This window comes from Crocodylus siamensis, chromosome 10, assembly GCF_052110815.1.
Source record: "Crocodylus siamensis isolate JL-2025a chromosome 10, ASM5211081v1, whole genome shotgun sequence".
NCBI classification, from domain to species: Eukaryota; Metazoa; Chordata; order Crocodylia; family Crocodylidae; genus Crocodylus; species Crocodylus siamensis.
The window spans coordinates 15,325,748-15,347,058 of record NC_143404.1 but is presented as its reverse complement, the minus strand read 5'-3'; the positions used below and the strand labels follow the sequence as shown (position 1 = coordinate 15,347,058).

Sequence of the window (21,311 nt, the reverse complement as noted above, 5' to 3'; positions counted from 1 at the left end):
CAGACACTGCTTTGTTCAGGATATGCTATTTTGAGGAAGCACGTGTGGTTTATGAAGTACTTCGTGCAGTTTCACTGCCCAAGAGATGTTCTCCGGTTTGCCTGATACTTGATACATTGTATATTCATCCCAAAAATGAAAGCTCAGGAGTGTACATAAAGTGTTCTTGTTTAACTGTTACACTAGCATTGAAATGCTGATATAAGTGAGCTAAGTCATTATAAAAACTTTAAATATGAGCAAAATAGATTTAAAAGTTACAGCTGTTTAACTCCACTTACATTAATACAGAAGGAAAACAGTTATATAGGAACAGCTTATAAATTTAGTATCAGTATAATTTGCCCGCACCTTGAAAGAAATGAATTCTTTTTATCCCACTGTTCCAGTCTAACATTTAAAGTGGAATTTTGGTAACTTCAAACATCTAGTTATTTAAAATGTCAAAATAATATTTGAGGCAACACAATTTTTAATCAAAACAACAAAACACACAACACTTTGCCACATCATAAAGACAAGAAGGGAATGGACAGTAGAAAAAAAATTCTGAAAATAAAGCAAGATTTAAGGTTTGGAGTGCTTTCCATCAAAAAACATAAGCATTTGGTAAAAAAACAGAACAAGATGACAAGCATCTAAAATTCAGACGCTAGAAAATGTACCAATTCATTCTCATCAGAACTTTTGATATGGTAACAATAAATGTTTAATGAGTATAATGAGAACCCAAAATGATTTTTTATTCATCATTTACATAAGCATGCACACTGTCTGATTAAAGACCAATACCGCTCTCTTCAGGATGTATATGCATGCATGTATTTGCATGTACGCACAGTTTCAGAATGACTGAATTCTGCCAAGAAGATTGATCTTTATAAGGTTCCCTCAAAAACAGAAGAAAATCCCTAAATGTTTTGTATATTATCAAAACCCACTTTCCCCCCTTTCCTTCAATTATCACTGTACTATGAAAAGGGGAGAAAAGGTATTATTGCAGTACCTCTTCCTTGGATTCCTCTTCCTCAATTTCTGTGGACACAGAAGGTACCTTGGGTTTGTGCCACGATATCTGTAGCCTTCGGTCTTTGAACTTTGATCCTTGGTTAGCAGCCTAAATTATATTTTATGCACGTTTTTTGTGAGTGAATTAACACAGGATTATTGAGAGTAAGAGCAAAAACAAATCAACGAACAGCATACTATCTTACATGCACTGGAAAGGAGAACCCTTTTAAAAGCACCAAACACCTCAAGGATTACACTACAGCCACCTCCCACTTAAAAGTAATTTTAAGCAGCATCTTCACTCAGTCCCTAACTTGCTGGATTATTATATGAATGCGGGACAACCTAGAGAGAGCAATAGGGCTCAAAATGCACTTGGCTGGAACCCCGTCGTGCTGGAGATTTGCACCTTCACACTGTTAAAACTACTGTATTATTAGTAGCAACAAAAACCCATCTGAACTAGACTGCATGAATATGGTACACAGCATTTCTCTGAAGAAAATTTAACAGGAATGTTTAGTGATCATGCTAAGTTTTTAAAACCACAGAAGTTTCTAATACTCTACTTACATTTTCAGCTTCTGAGCGGGACTTGAAAGTTAGAACAACGCTTAAAGGAGACTCCTCTTCTTGGAGGTCTTCTATATCTCCAAATTTCTGTGAAATATACACGTACACAGTGTGAACATGAATTTTACGGATCCAAATCATTATAATTAAGAGCTAGTAAGACATAGCACAGCAGCATTTCTTAGCATGGTCCTATTCAAAGGCATATTAAATATGGCTTTTTGTTGGAAGAGGATACACTGCCTTTATCATTCAACAATGCCACATAATCCCAAGCTTTGCTATCAAGAGACAAATGTGAATATTTGTAAGCAGCTTTATCCACATCCATCATGTCATTTTCCTCTTTAGTACTGCAAAGCAATTCCTTCTGAAGCTCATTAAATAAACTTATTAATCTCCCAAGAGAAGCACACCTTTCCTAACTATACATGCTCCACAGTATTCTACTGGAAAGCAGAAGATTGATCAATTCAGATGTCAGATGTTTGCAGCATATAACTAACCTTCTCCCTGAATGACTGATAGCAATACTGGTTTGAAATATTAAAAATCAAAGTGGATTTTTACATACAGTCCCACTGCTGTAAGAGCAATTTAGAACTGTCCCTATTGTATCAATCCTCAAAACCAAAAGTATATATAGTCAGTGAAAGCATTTTCTGAATCTTAGCCTAAGTAGTAGTTGTAGGCAAAGAATACGTTTTCTTTAAAAGCCACCAAGCTTCTTGGAAATAATTGTAACAACTTGAATAGCGAAGCCAAAGCTCAACTGTCAATAAGAGCAGTAAAATGATAAAAATTGTAGGTACAGATAAAGTTGCCAGTAGCTCTTAAGTCTTCTATATAATCTTTCTCTGTGATGATGCCAAGGCTGCTATTATTGGATCAGTTACTCAAAATGTAAGGAATTACTGCTTTGCATGACAAAATATCTTGGGCAAGAAAAGGCTAACAGATCACACACCAGCCACAAATGATAATAGCCTGGTACAAATTTTTCATCTTTCTAAATCTGTTTCCAAAGATCCTAAAACAAGGTAGACAGCACCGTATCTAGTAAACAGAAAAAGAACAAAATTCGTTTCCCTACCTGCTTTGTTTCATGTCTACACCCCCCCCCCCATAATTCTGAAACATTTGAAGTAACACCAATAGTAACGTTTTTTATTTAGAAATAGCAGGCCGTAAATAAAAGCATGAATTTGAGAGATGTAGTAGTTATAACGCATGTATTGAACCAAAGCAGTTAAACTCCAGGGCAGAAGACTTAGTAGTAGTGTTAAATATAGTCATCCAAAGAAGCCAAAGCCACATATTGTTTCATTAACTCGTAACTTCAAAATGGTAAGAAATGGTGGGGAGGGATGATTACTTGTTCCATTAAGAGAAGAACCCACATACAGCAAGTCTTGCACTTGATTTTAAAGTTTCTAACGACACGACACACTTACAGAAAAGTGTTGTAACAACTCATCTTTCTCTTCTTCAACAAAGCCCCCAACAGTTAGTGCTTTGGGACGGTGATCCACTACCATGTGATTCAACATGCCCCTTCCTCTCCCACCACGACCTCGTCCTCTTCCTCTACCCTGAGCAGACATCACTTTTCCTCGACCTACAGGCAAGATACCTAAACGGGCAGCCTGTTAAAGAGAAAGTCATATAATGAGCAAAGCTATTTTCAGCTTCCATGGTAGTTAAAAGCTTCATGTTACACAAACATGAAGTTAGCAACTCTGAAGCAGCACACTCCTTTCAGACTTACTTCAACCTGGAGTTGACTGAGCTTTTTTCTCAACTCTGTCGTGTCTTCTCCAGATGACAATCTTTTGTGCAAGTCTAGTTCTGCATCTAAAATTTCCTTCTGTGCCTAAAAAACAACAAGGAGAGGAGGCAGCATTTATATCCCATTTTTAAATGCCTTAATCCACTGATTTTAGCAATAATCTTAAGAAATGAATGCGCAGTAAATCCAATAGTATCTATATTCCTCTCCAAACCCAATGATAATGGTTAATAGAGGAACGTGATGAACGTTTGGAAGTAGAGAAATCTCTGCTTTTCAAAATGGAATAAGAACACTCATGTGGGGTATGTTTATATGTATTTGGTAAGAACCAGGGTCAAGTAACACATGTGGCTTACATATGTATAATACATGCTTGAAGGAAGCATTTACTGTTTGTGGGAGTGCCACTACAGGAGATCTCTCACTAGTGATCTGGCCTTGTACTGATAAGACATACTTTGTCCCTGCTAATAGAGCTTTTGTTCATTATATATCCAACATACAAAGTTCTGAAAGATATTCAACCATCGGATATTATTAAAAAGATTTCTCTTACTTTTTTGTTTTTGTTTTTTTAAACAGGATCCAACTATATAATAAGTTACTGAACTCAAGAAGCCTGACATCACTGCCGTTCATGCAGGGCAGACAAGCACGTACTAGCTGACAGAGCCTTGCTCACATTCAGGAGCCAAAGGATAAAATTAAAAAGAACAATTAAACAATTTAGAGCCATTTACTTTGTCAGCTTTCTGAAGGAGCTTTACTAAAGCAATCTTTTACTCAAAAATGGAGGGGAGAAAGCCAACGTGATGACTGCTTTTTCCCAATCCAGTTTACCAAATAAAATGTTTTTCTTTCAGAAATCAATTAGGCATTAGAAATCGGTACAGGGGCAGGATAGGACAGCATTTCCTGCAACACATACCTCTGTTTTGCTCTTTAGTTTTGATGGTGTGGAGGCAGTAGATGAAGTTTTTAATTCATCTTTTAACTGAGAGATCTTTTCTGTTAGTTCATTTAAGGTCTTCATTATCTCTGCCCTCTCCTCTGGTTTCATAGCTTTGTTCTTTTCCAGTTTGGATATCAACATCTACATATTAAAAGAACACTAGAGTAAGGATGCAATTCAGATGAGAAAAGAAACCACTGAAAAAATTTTGGTGCCTCCTAGAATCAGACTCCAACAGTTGGAATACATCCAGACTTACCTTCTGGTATTCTATTTGCTTCTCCAACATCTCCTGCTTCTTTTTCCTCATATCTTGTTGTAACTTCATTGCCTCCTAAATGAGACAGAGATGCTTTCAGTACAGCAAGCACACATTATTTATGAATTGGAAGAATAAATCAAACCATACCACTTATTCTTGCGTGAGATCATGTCTAGTATCAGTTTAATACCAGGCACTTCTTGCAGAGGGAGACAATATTGCAATGGACAGGGGAACAGATTTGTCTTATCTTGAAATTACTATAATCCTAGATATAGCCAAGGTGGGTCAAGTACAGTAATCTAACACCAGCTCTTTTAAAATGTTCAGATATTTCATACTGTGTTTTTAAAAATACAGATGTAGAAGCTGTAGGAGATGAATTAAGATCTATGTGATAAATCAGTATGCTGTCTCATATGCTCTTTACAGTAAAGAGTAAGTTGGAAGGAAAGTTAGTAGGGAATGAGGAATACTCCTACACTTTCCCTTGCTCAGCTACATTCTTCCACTACAAGACATCCATTTGAAAAACTGATGGGAGTGGGGGGAGGGAAGAAGACTACATCAAAAGACATGCTGTTTCCGCTACATGTTACTAAACAGAAAAAAACTCAGAGTTGAATGATACCATAGGTGGTTTATTTAAAAAGGACCTCTGTTAGCTCAGTTGAACAAATGTAGTTACCTGCTTCTTTTTGAGAGCCTCTTGCACATCATGAGATTTTGATCCTGCACCAGGTTTCATAGAGGTCTTCAAATTTGAAGAACTATAAATCATCTTTGTATGGCTAGCAGAAGTAGGAAATGTCTGAAATAAAACATTGAAGTGAACAAGATAAGGCCAAAATCAGGTTTTAAAGAGTATGTTACTTTAAAAAGTGTTCTCATTTAAGTTTGCAACTGACAAACCCTTTTAAGTATCTGAAGCTTTGTGTGATGTGACAATTTTTAAAAGACTGACATTTAATATATTTGCATGTATACAGCCATCACTATAAAAGGGTTGCTCTGCTCACAAGCACAGGACTTGAATTCCTATTAAAATTCATTTGACAACAAGTGCCCTTCTCTGGCACAGCCAAAATTCTTACTTGGGTCCTAGTTCCTTTGATATTATTCTCCTACTAGCTAGACTTGCAGCTAAACACAGTATTACCAACTCTCATGATTTTTGGCATTGTTCTTTAACGGTACGCTTTCGGAGTGGGGGTATGTGTGCATGTGGGGGTGATAGATAGATATATATATATATATAAAAAGACAGAGCTAAGTTTTTCACATTCCCCAAGCATAGACTTTAAGAACAATGCCAAAATTCATGAGACGTGGCAACACTGTAATTACGTTACTTTAGCATTTGAATACTATGCTCTCTACTCAGAAATTTAAAAAGGCAATAGCTTGCAGTTCCTTCCCCACAAATTGTATATCTTTTGTTTGCCAGGAGCGTATACTGCACCACAATGTAAGTGCAACTCAACTGGATAAAAATTTCTTCAGAGCCATAAGAAGCACTTACATATTTTTGTTACACAAATACGTTCCCAAAATGCTACAGATCAACATAGCCAATGAGCAAACAGGGAAATCCCATCACTAAAAAGCAGGGAAATCCCATCTCTAAAAACCAATAGAATATATAAATGGGTATTTGTTAAGCAAATACTGAAGAGGCCTTCCAATAGCTAGCTTTATCAGACCTCCATTTAAACTAAGATCTGACAATTATTTCTCAAAAAAATTAACCCAATTTTCTAGATAATACTCTGTGTGGCATCACAGTTACTTAAGCTGGAAGAACAGAGGTTAATGGAAGAAATAAAAAGCCAGGAATAAAAACCCACAAGTCCAACCTTCTGGTTCATGGCTCTAACCCAGTAGTGACAAATATGTGGCTTGTGGGACTTTTGATGAGCATAGGAATTTGGGGATGGGACTTGCCTCAATTTGGGGCTATAGGCCCACTGGAGATGGGCTCTGGTAGCAGGGGAAAGAGTGTCGAGTGTCTTTTGACATAGCACTGCTTGTACCACCACTGCTTTCCGTCACCTGCCCTGATGCCACTGGGTCTGGATGTGGACTTCGAGGAACCTTAAGTCTGTATCTGGGTCAAACGGCAGGGTGAGTTTAACAGCTCTCTTCTACCCAATAGGCCAAAGTCACCAGTCTAATGCTAGTCTGTCTCACATACCTGAGAATCTTCTGCAATAGAACTTGACTGGTTCAGGTCAGTCTGGTTTCCACCAACTACTCCAAGGCGACGTTTAACTGAAACTTTATTAAGGACATAGGCACCAGATGCCAGTGGTTTAGTCATCACCTACATATCAGCAGACATTAAAAAAAAAAAAAAAGGAAAAGAACAAATAGTCTGCATTTTAGAAGCACATACTACTGATCTTGACTGCTTCCTTTATCAAAGTAGTCACAAAGCACTGATTTGGTGTGAAAGCACAATACCTTTGAAACATTGCTATGTACCGTCACAGCTGGAGGCTGTGCAGTCAAATTCTGAGGGTGAGGATGAAGCTGGTGATGAAGAGACTGTGGTGGCTGCTGCTGCTGCTGCAACGATGGCTGCTGCTCATTTTCCCTATGCCACAGCACTCTTATAAACCGATTGTTTAAAACTGCCTCTGTGCTAGAAATGGCCTTTCTGGCCTCATCATTGGTTAAGTACTGAATTAGAGCGGCTTCAGGATCGTTTTGGAAAGCAACCTGAGAAACACAAGTTCAGGATATACAATTGATTATCAAATCTATATTTCATAGGAAATGAGTCACCTGACACTCTGCAAAACCCTTTTACATTATTCCAGAAGGGCGGGGGGGGGTAGAATTTCCAAGAGTCAACTACAGTCACCTGTGTCCAGTATGCTTTTAGAGTCAAAGCCAAGGTATCCTCTGACACAATTATGCAGAAAAACAAAACATACATACAACAGGACCTTTCACTTAACGTACAAATATAGTACCACCAAGATGCAGAGGACAACAATAGCTGCAGGTAGAAGCAACAATGATAGCTCTATATCATGATAGCACTGTATAACAGGCACTCCCCCCAATACTTTTCTAAACTTCTGTGGAACAGCAGTGTTTGCACGTGAGAAGTAAATATACAGTGTTGTAGACACTATTAAAGATTACAGAAATGGGAAGAATTCTGGCCAAAGACTCAAAGTTAGACTCAAAGCAAGAAAAAGGTTTAGTCTATACTCAGAAAATGCCCTCCCATTTCTACTGGATAGATTGGGGGGTGAGGGAGAGAGGAAGAAAGATATTCATTTCAAGTTATTTCATTTTCATATTCCAGTTTTGTTCAGATGGCAATGCGTTTTACACATGCTACTTTTGAAGGAAGGCAAATCCATACCAGGGTAAGCAAAACTTAACTGAGAAATCTAGAGTACCTTTTGAACCAAGTCTTACACACTTCAAACTCTAAAACAGTAGACATATTTTCAGAGGTCCTACATATTCAGTTTTCCAGATGAAGATGGTCTGAAGACCACATTTTCTTTTCCAGGCAAACAGCAGAAGACTTTAGTAAAAATTTAGCCATGCAACTAGGAATATTTCATTTACATGGTGCTTTTCACTCCTGATTATCCCACAGGACACTAGTTGCAGCTGCCTTTAGGGGACACAGCAATAAACTGGCACAAACTTTGGTGAAAGGTACTAGGATAAAATTTTTATCTTCAGGAACTGCCATGGATCATGGTACAAAACAGAAAGGATCTTTGTTTTTTAAAAAGTGATATACAAGGCAAAATAAGATATACAGCACTCAGGAAGATAAGATAGTTTAATTTTATTGCTCAACTCCCCCACTTGCCAAGACTTCCTCCCAGCTTTCTGTCTGGAGCTAGAAGCTAGTGCAATACTATAACAGAAGGGAGAAAGTAAAGCAGGGTATGCCAGACAACACTATTATGCTCACAGTACATCCATATAGCTGTCCTAATTTTTCCAGTATTACAGTCTAGCCATATGATCATTTTTAAAGGGATCTTTAAAAAGCCTTGTATTTACCTGAATGTTGACAATGGTTCCAAATTTACTGAAGTGCTCATTGAGTCGTGTAATATTATTTAACTCTGGAGGGATTTTACGAACTTCCAATTTGGTGTTTGTATACTGATTCTTTTTCAGAAATCCTGGTTTATTCTGGTTGTTATTCGTTTGCCTAGAGGAGACAAGGTAACATTCGAGGTGGGCTTACTTGCATCCATTCACATTTGCTAGTTAACAGTCTATTGATCATAACATTTACATGCCTTCCATAATAATGCTAGAAAACAAACTCAAAACACAATTTAACTGAAAAACTGAGACTAGAGATTAAATATTATATGCAATGTAAATGGCAGGAACTTGTCCACAAATTACCAACATCTAGTTTTACCTGTTTTGGGGACTCAAAGAAGTCCCCAGCTGCTGCTCCTGCTGTAGTATGATCTGCCCACTCGTGGTAGGGGTGTGTACCGGGTTAAAAAGGATCTGCAGCCATTCCGGAAGGGCCAGCCTGTTCCCCCCTCCACACCTTTTCCAAAATCCTAGATCAACCCATGGCTGTCCTTAACAATACTTACTTTCCAATCCAGGGTTTCTTTACAGATGGCCCTTCCATGCTACTTGGTGGTCTTTTCCTGCTATCTGGTTCAAGCACCACTCTTGTGACATTGCTGTTATTTATCATGGGAATTGGTGGCTCAGTCTGGATGATGATATTAGCAGCTGGAGGACAAAAGAGTGTGATCATTTTATACTAACACCAAAACACAAGCTTTTTTATGGAATTATTTCAGAGAATGCAAGTAACCAAAGTAGTAATCAGGATCTCATAACACTTGTTTTGGAGAAGCACCACAAGAAAAATTTACCAAAAGCTAGACATTACATTTTAGCTGGAAGGAATAAAGGGCGGGGGAGGCAGGGGGAAGGGAAATAACAACAAAAAAGTTATCCATCTCAATGCTGATTCTTAGGCCTGTGTGAATAGGGAAGTATTCAATTCAGATTTGGCTGACTTGGAGGACAGTGATTCTATTTGGATCACCGTCCCAATTTGATTCGGCTGAATAAGCTTTGGAAGATTCAGATTGGCCAGGTAGAGGCAGGCACGGCCAGGTGGCTGCAGGTTCTCTTGCAGCTCCTCCAGCTGTGCCTGCCTCTCCCCAGGTGGAGGGAGCTGCAGGAGAAACCCCCATGGCTGCTCTGCCTTGCCCCATCCCCCATCCAGCCCCAGCACTTAAAAAAGCCCCACACTTACTGGCTGCACAAGCAGCGACTGAGGCCTCTGGGCACTCGTGGCAGAGCCCCACTGCTGGGAGATGCGCACTGTCTGAGAGCTGGGGCTGAAGAGTGCTGGGCTCTGGTTGACACGTGAAGCCTCCCCAGCTCCCTGGGGAAACTGAACCAGGGGCTGGGGGAATGTTAAGGTCCCTGAATATTCCCCCAGTTCCTGCTTCAATTCCCCAGGTCCCTGATCTTGCCCTCAATTCTCCAGGACCCCGGATAATGCAGGATGACAGCAGACTACTGCTGCCAGCTGGTGACGATGGTGGCTCTAGCCTATTTCTCCAGGTGGCAGCAGCAGCCTGCTGAAACCCTGCATGCAGATCTGGGGGCCATGTGCCTCGGGAAGAGCTAGGGGAAGTGATCAGAGAGCTGGGGAACTGGACCGGAAGCTCCAGCTGACACATGGAGCCACCCCAGGTCCAGGACAGTGCGTGGCACCCTGCCACGCCACACTGCACCTGCACACTGCCACGCAGATGCCTGGCAGGGGACAACCCCTGGTGCCCCGCACTGCGTGGGGGGACTCTGCTATGAGCACCCAGAGGCCCCAATCGCTGCTCCTGCAGTGAGCATGGAACTTTTAATTTAAAAAAAAAAAAAAGTGCCAGGAGGCTGTTTTCTGTACCATCTCACCTCACATATGAACTGTGCACTCACTGAACACACTTTGGGATTAAAAGGAAAACAGACTGGTAATATGCATTTGCCTACACAACAGCAAATCATCTGTTTTAAGCAACAGGACTACTTTGCTTTTTAAATGCTCAGGTTAATAAGCAAAACTATTTTCTACAATCATAAAGATCTGTATATTAAAATTTGTAGAAGTATTTCAGAATGTTAATTCAGTAGCTCACACTACAAGATTCAGCTGGGAACAAAGAAAAGGAAGTGATCACCGATTTGGCTCCGATAATGGAAAACACATTCATTCACAAGTGTCAATATACTCTCTTACCTCGTGGATTTGTATCCATCTCTCCAGACGTTAGGCCAATCAGATTTGGACGTTGTGTCTGTGTCCTTGTAAAGAACTGTCGGTACTGAGATCTACCTGCACCAGTAATACTAGGAGCTTCTGGGTTATAGCCATCTGGCTCATATGTATCTATAAAGAATCAAAAGATAGAAATAAAAGGGATTTCCAAGTAATTCAGAAGTTCTAGGTTGCTTGTATGGGCAATGTTCACAGCCTGACCTCTAGAGTACTTGAATAATGCTACTGAACTTTTCTGTATTTGTTTGTTCATGTCATTTGTCACTGTGGCTGATAAACTGTATGCATTAATACTTCACGCATTTTTCTGGTTAACTGTTAGTCCAGAAATTAAAAGAAAATTTAAACCACAAGAGTTGTTTTTAATATAGAATAAAATGGCACTTCTGTATATATGTGGCACATTTCACCAAATTCGACTGTGTTCCACTGTCTCAAGGAAAACAAAAGGATATAAAGTCTCAGTACATGTTTGCAAGTAAAAATTGATACTGTTATACTCCAACAATGCTCGTACAGTCTTCTTTCCTAGGGGCAGCGATTTTGTTTCAGAGACGGCACATGGACCACATTAAAATAAGTCTGTCAAAGGAAGTTGAAATACTGGATGGTTTACTTTTTGTTTAAGGATATTTATCAGCTAAAGCAGCCAATAAAGATAATTTAACTCAAGATCAGCGGTTTGATTCCAGTAAGACATGTTAGCAGGTAAGAAAAACTAAGTTGGAGAAGTAATAAAGTCTATCCTAAAGCTCAACTCAAGGATATGTCCCCCTCTGCCAAATCTATAAAGGAAATACACACACGAAACTAGACCCGAGTAAACTACTGGAAAGCCTCCAGTCATCACTGTGCAGCTTGGAAGGCTAATTACTAAAGCGGAGGGATTAGTTCAACATTAAGTATGCTTATAAAGCCCATTTCTCATTTTGCTGAGAATACACCTCACTCTCACTATAAGCTCTAAAATATATTGTCACAGAATAAGCAAGAGTGACTTGGATGTTTGAAAAAGAAAGTTAGCTCTGGATTCTGCTGAGGGATGCCATTAACCATGTGTGAATTGTCCCACAGTTCATTTGATTTTTCACATATGACTGCAAGTGAATAAATCAGTGGCTGGTCTAATAACAGCAATAATTCAAGAGTATGACATGACGGTTTCCAAGAATGTCTTGGACAGCAGAATTATGTAGTGTCCCAGCGTCAATAATATCCTATGAATTAAGACAGACTCATCAATCATGAAAAGAAACCCTGTACCTGAAGGACATATCTTGGGGGGGAGAGGGAGGGAGTGCGGGGCACAAGCCACAAGAATTTGCAGACAAATGAACAAAGGTTTCAACAAGGTAATCAAGTGAACTGGTCACTTATATGCCCTTCAGAACAAGGAGAATCACTTGCAAGCTCAACTGGAGAGACTTTGAACAAGATCCTAAAACAGTCGTATTAAATAAACAAAACAAAACACAAAACAAAAACCCTACGTTTGACTGTTAAAAAAAAATAATTAAAAATGGATATAAAAAAGTTAGAAAGATTACAAAACGTGTGGAAATACCAACAGATTCTGTAGCTGATGCTAGCTTTACCTTGATGGTTTGTGGTTATCCAATGACCAGATACCTGCTTTCAAGCATCCTACACAAGTAAGAGATGCATAGTAGACTGACACGTCCTCTGATCTTTTGTATAATAATGATTAAACAACATAACTTAAGTCTTTTCTTTCCATCCTGCTCAGCATTACCAATGTATTTGGTCTACCTGACTCGTGGTTTACAATGTATTGTAGTCTACTTTGATACCAGTATGCATTTTATACAGCACATTTTCATTTGTTATGTAATAAGGAGCACGGGCTTTCAAGGGAGCTTTGCAATAAGGAGACTGATCACTTTGTATTTCTCAATCTTAAATTTAAGCGTAGATTTAAGTAAAATCTATGAAAATAATATTAAGACCAACAAATTTAATCCCCTCACTCAGGTTATTCATACTCCTTGAAGGTGCAAAACTCACTTCCCATGGCTCAAACTATGGTTGCACTGGTACAAGTATGCAATACCTAAATAAAACTCCCCTTAAATACTATTCTTTGAACAGTTATGTGATGCCGTCATCTTCTGCACAATGCATGGAAGTATGGTACACAAAAAGAAAAAAAAAAAAAAAAAAATCAGACTGGCCACTTTCAGTTTGGATAATTATATCTCTACGCATTAGAAGGCATATTTTAATTTCACTTCATTCCAAGCATACTAAAATGTTGTTTTCTTACGTTCGGATACTGTGTACAGTAGGTTGTGGGGTAAAGGAGGAGGTAGTCTTGCTCCCACTGCTGCCAGATTGGGTACTGTACTTGTCCCAGGCTGGTCACGATTATTTATTAAACTTGACTGTGTTAAAGGTGGTCCTATAACACCAGAAGAGAAAGAAAGACGTACTAGGGATAGAATTACCTGCGTATACATTTATAAAGTTTAGATTAAAAAAAAAGCTGTAATCTGGTTTCAAGGTAAAAAAAAGCCCCAAACATTAAGCATATGATGCCACACTTTGGTTATTTCTCTCTCCCCACCCCCACCCGAAGAAAGCTTAATGCTAAAAGGTAATTTTTCCCCCTGGAAATAATCAGTTATTGTGAGGGCTTATATTTGGTACAGCAGCTTCTTCTTCAATTTTACCAAGGGAATAAAATCTTGCTCAGTGCAAGACCACAATGGCAAGAAATCATAACTGAACTGTTTAGGACTACTGTTCTCAGACAAGAACTACATGGAAAAGAAACCTTTTGTGAACAAGTAAACATTTTTGTGTTTAAAGCATCCCATTTTCTTGGGTACTTTTCAGCTCACTTCAGTTCAAACTAGTACCATATATATATTTCTAAGTAATACAGAAAGACTTTCAAGCTTTAACTTACTTGGTACAGGGAGCACAACAGGAGGTGGAGGCTGTGGATGCGCTTGTGGAACTGGCATTCTCATATTGTGAGCAGGGCCTGGCATAGGAGGCATTAGCATGCCAGGAGGAGGAAGTCCTGGGGGTGGCGGTGGAAAAGGAATCATGCTTGGCAATGAAACTTCATCTACTACCAAAGGATCATTTCCATGATCAAACTGGCAAAGGTCACCAAGGACACAAAATCCTCGCTCTGTAAAGACAGTAATTCCGTTACCCTTTGTCCAGTTGAACAGCGATTACTATAAGAATTGTCTAGGCATCGGTATGTTGTTACTAAACAAGAGATACATTAAGTTAATATATTTTGGAACCAATATTATAATCATGGAACAAAAGAAGTCCACACTAGAATTTAAAATGAAATAATTAGCACAGAGGCAAATAATCTCAACTCTTTTGACATCAGCATGAACATTTTATATGCTCTGTGACAGAAAGCAGAGAAATACCACCTGGTTTGTGTCAAGCATACACTATATTCTTCAGTCAGAAGCAATTCTGCAGAAGTATTTGCCAAGACATGAACCCAGAACTGCAAGCAAACTTCATCCATCCCTGGCCAGTGCCAGAAAGTCAAATTTTAAGCAACGGTTTGCAGCAAAATTAAATCTTCCCCAATAGCAAGAATGCATTTATGAACCTGTATCTCATGAGCAAGATGCCCCATGTACCCCTAAAAACTTAATTTGCTGCCCACCTGCAGTGAAAAAAAAATTATATACATACAAACACACACCTGTCCCCAGTCACAAAATATTACATAGGAGAGGTAAGAAATAAGGCACTAGGAAGAAGGTGGAAGATATACTAAGAACCTTACCATCATAATCTCGACACCTTCTCTTAGGTGGAGGGTTTCTACCAAATGAATTAGGAGCATTATGATTGTTATAATAATTTGACCAGCTCTCTGTTGTGTTTTCAAGATGGTGGGCAGGTGCAATCACAGTAACAGCACTGGGAATAGACTGTGCAGATGAATACTGTTCAGTAGAGTTACTGGGCGACAAAGACACTGGGTTATATGAGCTCTCCACATCGTTCCTTTCACTCTTGAATTTTGATCTCTCTCTGTGCTCAGCTTTAACAACAACAATGAAGCAAAATAAATCAGGTTAGTTTTCATACTTTTGTTCAGTGCATCAGAGCCTTGCAAATAATGGAATGCCTAGACAGTTAATGAACCTCACACCGTAATAAAAAGAAAAGAAAAACAGTCCTTCAATCTATGTTCTATATGGTAGCTGTTCTTGCAAGATTAGATTTCTTAATACTAGAAGTAGACCCACACCCAAGGCATCAGAGGTCTTCATTAAAGAAAAAAAGCCACAAACAATTCCCTTGCTACAGTTCCTTCCCCAACCCATTTCCCGTAACTGTAAAGTAAAGCATGTCTTTCCTCCAGCAACAACAACAACAAAAAGATACCATTATATGGAAAATTGCCCCAAAAGCCATTACTCTTCATTTGGTCAATCACTTCAGTTTCTGGATTCCCTGCCAGAGGCCAGTGGATCACAGGATACCAGTATTCCATTTAAGGAGAGAAAAATCTTCCCCGCAAAATGGGAACAATTTACAGGACCAAATCAAGGTTAATACATCTTCCCCAAAAGATACCAGCATCTCTGTTGACAAAGCTTACTATTGTTTATCCACAGCACAAAAATACCAAGGGCACATATCTACTGGAATACACCTGTGAATAAATTAAAATAGAGTTTATAAAAAAAATTAATTCCCTTAGCTATACAACTCTGAAGAGCAGCTCCTTAATTGCTTTATGCCTCTACACCTCCCAGACAGGTCTTTAGTGAGCAGCATGAAACATTTAAAAGATGTCCAATTTCTGTTCATATTACAATAAATCACTGCAACAATACTTTTACTCCTTACCGATAGTTCGGTTTGCCTCTCGGTCTTTGCTTCTACCCCTGCTGCGACTGCGACTTCGACTTAACCCTCTGCTTTTACTACGACTCTTACTCCTGCCTCTTCGCCAATCATATTTGTCTCTGTATAAGTCATTCCGATCGTAGTATCGGTCATAATCCCTCCATTTACCATCATCTCTCTTCTTCTCTCTGGTTCTATAAAATATGCATATGAAGAGGAAAAATAAGCCCTTGATCAAATCTGGAGTCATTAAAAGTCCATCATGTCTCTCCTCACACCCAACTTAGTGACAATCATATCTGAGACAGCATCCAGCCATACTATACAGAAAATAAGAGTTTTCAAAACGAGGCTATTTGTAAAAACTGAAGGGGGGAAATACAAGAAGAATTTGGGAGGGCAAAAGGAGAAATGGACAGCAATAAAAGCACAAAACAACAAACTTCTGGAAAAGCTGTTAATGGTGTATATAAAAATTAGCACACTACCCAAAAAAAAAAAAAAAAAAAATAAGACTGACAAGACTTCTCTCTCTTCAGTCACTTGCACACCGTTATGTTCTCACAGAAAAACAAATTCTACCTTATGGCTACTCCGTGTCACAGATGAAGTACAGTAGTTCATAGCAGGTAGAAAAGGGGAAGAAATACCCACGTTAAGTGTAATGGCTGTTCCAAGAGGTAAAAATCCAGCTTCAAAAACAGTCTGCTAACAAGCAAAAGGAAGATTTGAACTTCTCGTGACCAAATCAAATACTAACCTCTGTTCGTTAGATTCCGAACGGTTTTTCTGCGGGCTACAATGCTTCTTTTTCTTGCTCTCTCGCTCTTCTTCAAGTGACTCCTGAAAGGTCTATTTGACAGAGAAATCATTTTTAAAGATGAATGTCCAGAAGGTTTTGAAGATGGCCAAGAACTAAATTAAGGTTTAGTACAAACTAAAGTAACAGCTATTTGGGAAAATAGGACATCCAAGACAATCAGTTTATTTCCATTATTACTGCTTGCCAATGAAAGTTAAGAATATTCAAGGGTTAATGGTTTTCTATCTTCCAATTGACTGAAGGATTCCTTACTTTAACTAAGAAAGCTTCTAAATAAGATCAACTCCACAGAGCAAGTAGAGCTTTTCCTAAAAAGCTGATCTATAACTGATATAAATTCTAGAATTTACAGGTGATAAACAGTCCCTGTAAAACACAGGTCACATGTGTTACTGGTATTAACAAATCTCAAAGCTGCTTTTTAAAAAGTCATCTCTAACATCTTTTTAAGCCTCTTTGACATGAACTCCCTCAATACGTACTCTAAAAGTTTATTTGCACCCATTTTTCTATAAACAATGAACCACTTATAAATTATTAATTTTGATAGCAGAATTAGAGCTGCAACGTAGGGCTGTGCGAAACAGAACCGTTCCACTTCGACTTCCATTTTGATGGAACAGCATTTCGTTTCGAGTTTTGTTTTGTTTCAAAAGCACTGTTTTGTTTCATTTAATCGAAACTGCTTTGACATTTCGCCCATAGACTACTCCGCACCCAGCGCCAGGAAGATCAGTGCTGCCACTGGTTCCAGCTGGCAGCACCAGCCTCCTGTGATCCGGCAGGCCGATCAGGGGCCGCGCCCCTGTGAGGAGTCCGGTACAGCCCCTGCAGCCCTCCTGGGGATGCGGGGGGCCATCCCTGATCGGCCTGCCAGATCCAGCCAGCAGCACCAGCCTCCTGTGGGCTGGCACTGGGCACAGCCCGTGCCAGGAAGATCGGTTCTGCCACTGGCCCCAGCCAGCAGCAGCAGCCTCCTGTGATCTGGCAGACAGATCGGGGGCTTGCCTGCACCCCTGGGAGTGCTGCAGGGGCTGTGCCAGACTTCCCCTGGGGGTGTGGGTCCCTGATCTGCCTGCCGGATGACAGGAGGCTCCTGCTGCTGGCTAGGGCCAGCAGAAGCACCGATCTTCTTACTGCTGGGTGTGGGCCGGGCCCAGTGCTGGTCCCAGCTGGCAGCAGCAGCCTCCTGTCATCCAGCAGGCTGGATGGGGGCCTGTACCCCCGGGAGGAGTTCAGCACAGCTGTGCAGCCCTCCTGGGGGTGCGGGAGGGCCCCTGATTGGCCTACCAGATCACAGGAGGCTGCTGCTGCCAGCTGGGACCAGCACTGAAGCCAAGTCAGTCTGGTTTCAAAACCTGAAATGTTTTGAGTGCCTTTGTTTCATTTGAAAGCTGAAACAAAATAAAAGCCTTTGAAACAATTTCACTGTTTCAAGCTCAAAATGCATCAAAACAAAACACTGGGTGAAATTTTGCACAGCCCTACTGCAACAGCCTTTCAGAAAATTTTGTATTTATTTTTTTCTTATGAACCATGCTTACATCAAGATTACATCGAAGTAAATAATTTTGAAGATGTGGATAACGTCATCTACAGGAAACATGCAAGTCTGAGATGCATAGCAAGTCATCTTCTATAGTAATTTAAATTGTGGCCTTGGGTCCACCACAATCCGCTGGCTGGGAATTGGCTCTGTGGTCGGACCCAGAGGGTACTAATTGATGAAGTCACTCATCATGGTGCCCTGTGACGAGTGGGGTCCCCCAAGGCTCTGTCCTTGGACCCATATTGTTCAACATCTTCATTAATGATGTCGACATTGGAGTCAGAAGCGGACTGGCTGAGTTCGCCGATGACACCAAACTTTGGGGCAAAGCATCCACACCAGAAGACAGGAGGGCGATCCAGGCTGACCTGGACAGGGTCAGCAAATGGGCGGACAAGAATCTGATGGTATTTAACACCGAAAAACGCAAGGTTCTCCACCTTGGGAGGAAAAACCTGCAGCATCCTTATAGGCTCAGCAGTGCTACGCTGGCCAGCACTACAGAAGAAAGAGACTTGGGGGTCATTATTGACCACGAGATGAACATGAGCCTGTAATGCAATGCTGTGGCTAGTAAAGCAACCACAACGCTGGCTTGCATCCATAGATGCTTCTCAACTAATCCCAGGATGTCATTCTCCCCTTGTACTTGGCCTTGGTGAGGCCGCAGCTGGAGTACTGCGTCCAGTTTTGGGCTCCACAATTCAAAAGGATGTGGAGAAGCTTGAGAGAGTCCAGAGGAGAGCCACATGCATGATCAGAGAGGTCAGGAAAACAGACCTTACGACGACAGGCTGAGCGCCATGGGGCTCTTTAGCCTGGAAAAGCGCAGGCTCAGGGGTGATCTGATGGCCACCTGTAAGTTTATCAGGGGTGACCACCAGGATCTGGGGGAACGTTTGTTCACCAGAGCGCACCAAGGGATGACGAGGTTGAACGGTTATAAACTCCTTCAAGACCATTTCAGGCTGGACATAAGGAAGAATTTCTTTACTGTCTAAGCCCCCAAGGCCTGGAACAGCCTGCCATCGGAGGTGGTTCAAACACCTACACTGAACACTTTCAAGAGTAAACTGGATGCTTATCTTGCTGGGATCCTATGACCCCAGCTGACTTCCTGACCTTCAGGCAGGGGCCTGGACTTGATCTTCTGAGGTCCCTTCCAGCCCTAAGGTCTATGAAATCTATGTAAAGATAACCCTTACGTAGGACTGGCTATTATACTATGTACTGGGGACCCACACTCCGTTCAGGAAAAAAAAAAAAAAGTCCCTAAATTAACTGAACAGAAGCCATTTTAAGATCTAGCTTCATATGAATTATTGTAATTAATGTTGTGGCACCAACAGAAAAAAATGCTACAAAGACAGTGAACTTTTCACCAAAAGTCAAAGAGCATTAAACAAGTGTAAATTTTGATGTGAAGAGAACGTCCTGAGACACTGTGATATCCTATCTATTGCAGAGCTAAGTTATGAGTCTAAAGTTTATTAAGTTATGCTTCTGACCTTTCTGAAACACTATAACACTACTCTGTTTAAGTGCAAAAAGACTATGCATTTACCCTAAGTCTGCACTTACCCAAACTCAACATCAATAACACTCATTAGTTCAGGTGCAGACAATTATCTGAGGTGCTGTGGGTCAGGTCGGCACCCACTCCTCTCCATACAACAACAACTCACCAAAACTCTTGTGGGAATGAGGTTGCAGGCAGGCTGGCAGTGCTCAGGAGCAGGAGGGGCAGGCAAGGCCAGGGTCACAAGGCACATTCATGGGGTGGTGACAGCGTGTAGCTGGGGCCCGTGGCAGAGCTGCGATGTGTTGTCCACACATGCCTGTGACCGCACGCGGGTTCCAGGGACAAGGGCATGCAGGGAACCATGGTGGATTTGATTTAAAGCAAACCAATTTAAATCACGATTTAAGAACACAATTTAAAATCACTGGTCAGGAAGCCTCAATTTAACCATTGTTTTCTTCAAAAGGTGCACTCTTGTTTGAGATCCTTTATTCATTTAACTTCTTAGAAATTTTGAACTTTTAGAGAAAGGCAAGGGCTTGACCGTGTGTACACAAACTTGCAGAGACACAATATGGTTGATGGGTGGGTAATCAGCCTGTTATAGCTCATCTCCATATACTTCTGTTAGCAAGAATGTTCTCTCTGGAGACAACAAACTCTCCCTATGCCTAAAGAAGTGTGTTTGTGCCCAAAAGCTTGCAAAGAACAATTTTTCCAACTATTTAGTTGGTCAAATAAAAGATATCACATCTACCCAAAGAACTTTGTATACCTATGATCTTTGGAGACACAAATCAACAGTGTGAGAACTGAAACAAAGCATCACAGACATGCTTAATGGGATTTTCTGGACCAGTGCTTCTCAACCTTTTCCTATCAGGACCCACTTGCCAAGATCAATGGCTTGTCCTGACCAATACCCCCTGGCTATGCTGGTGCATGACCTTACACCCCTACTGCCCTGCCACAGCTGGTGCAGTCCCTCCACCCCTCGCTGCCCTGCCACAGCCTTGGCACCCAGCTACATTTCCCCTACCGTCATCCAACTGCTGGGGCTGCTCCCACAACCATGCCTGGCTGCATCCTGGCCATGCCCCCAGCAGCCACTTGCAGGCTGGAGCGCTGAGAAAATGCAGGAATGCTGCCAGCCTGCAAGGGGAAACCTACACTTTCACACACTTTTCTGGCACAGGCTCGTGACCCTTAGAAATGTTCTTGTGACCCACTTTTGGGTTGTGACCCACAGGTTGAGAAGCGCTGTTCTAGACTGAGCACTAAATCCCACTGGGTAGAGTGGTTTTCTTTAATCTTCACTAATCTATAGAGAAGCCTCTGGGAAACTCATAAGATTGGGCCCCTAATATAGTCTGTGGCCTGTTGTGACCTATTTATAAAACTTCCAAAAAGTTTACATGAATATATTGTCTCAAATAGTGTATAATTAGAAGTTATAAACCCTATTCCATGATGATATCTTTGAGCTTTAACATATCTTAAATTACAACTAAGTTTAAAAAAAAAAAAAGCATCTTAACAAAAAACACCCCCAAAAATTGTATTAAATGAAAAAGCCAATTTTTTTGGCTTTTTTTAAAAAAAAAAAAGTCATTGATTTTTATCCACCCTGCAGGGAACAGATCGTGGCTTTGCT

General features: G+C 40.5%; 1 protein-coding gene across 1 annotated transcript in view; it reads right to left on the bottom strand.

Annotated features, from left to right (window-relative positions):
• RBM27 (RNA binding motif protein 27) overlaps positions 1-21,311 on the bottom strand; it is a 36,098-nt gene that overhangs the window by 6,925 nt on the left and 7,862 nt on the right. Inside the window, exons 4-20 of the mRNA XM_090064244.1 lie at positions 16,524-16,615; positions 15,764-15,957; positions 14,688-14,948; positions 13,827-14,057; positions 13,182-13,316; positions 10,859-11,008; positions 9,192-9,336; positions 8,632-8,785; positions 7,054-7,311; positions 6,785-6,913; positions 5,279-5,401; positions 4,588-4,662; positions 4,305-4,469; positions 3,353-3,457; positions 3,039-3,230; positions 1,585-1,671; positions 1,007-1,117 (exon numbers count right to left, since the gene is read on the bottom strand). Coding sequence (XP_089920370.1) covers positions 1,007-1,117; positions 1,585-1,671; positions 3,039-3,230; positions 3,353-3,457; positions 4,305-4,469; positions 4,588-4,662; positions 5,279-5,401; positions 6,785-6,913; positions 7,054-7,311; positions 8,632-8,785; positions 9,192-9,336; positions 10,859-11,008; positions 13,182-13,316; positions 13,827-14,057; positions 14,688-14,948; positions 15,764-15,957; positions 16,524-16,615 — 2,607 coding nt within the window. The remainder of the gene's footprint in view (positions 1-1,006; positions 1,118-1,584; positions 1,672-3,038; positions 3,231-3,352; positions 3,458-4,304; positions 4,470-4,587; positions 4,663-5,278; positions 5,402-6,784; positions 6,914-7,053; positions 7,312-8,631; positions 8,786-9,191; positions 9,337-10,858; positions 11,009-13,181; positions 13,317-13,826; positions 14,058-14,687; positions 14,949-15,763; positions 15,958-16,523; positions 16,616-21,311) is intronic.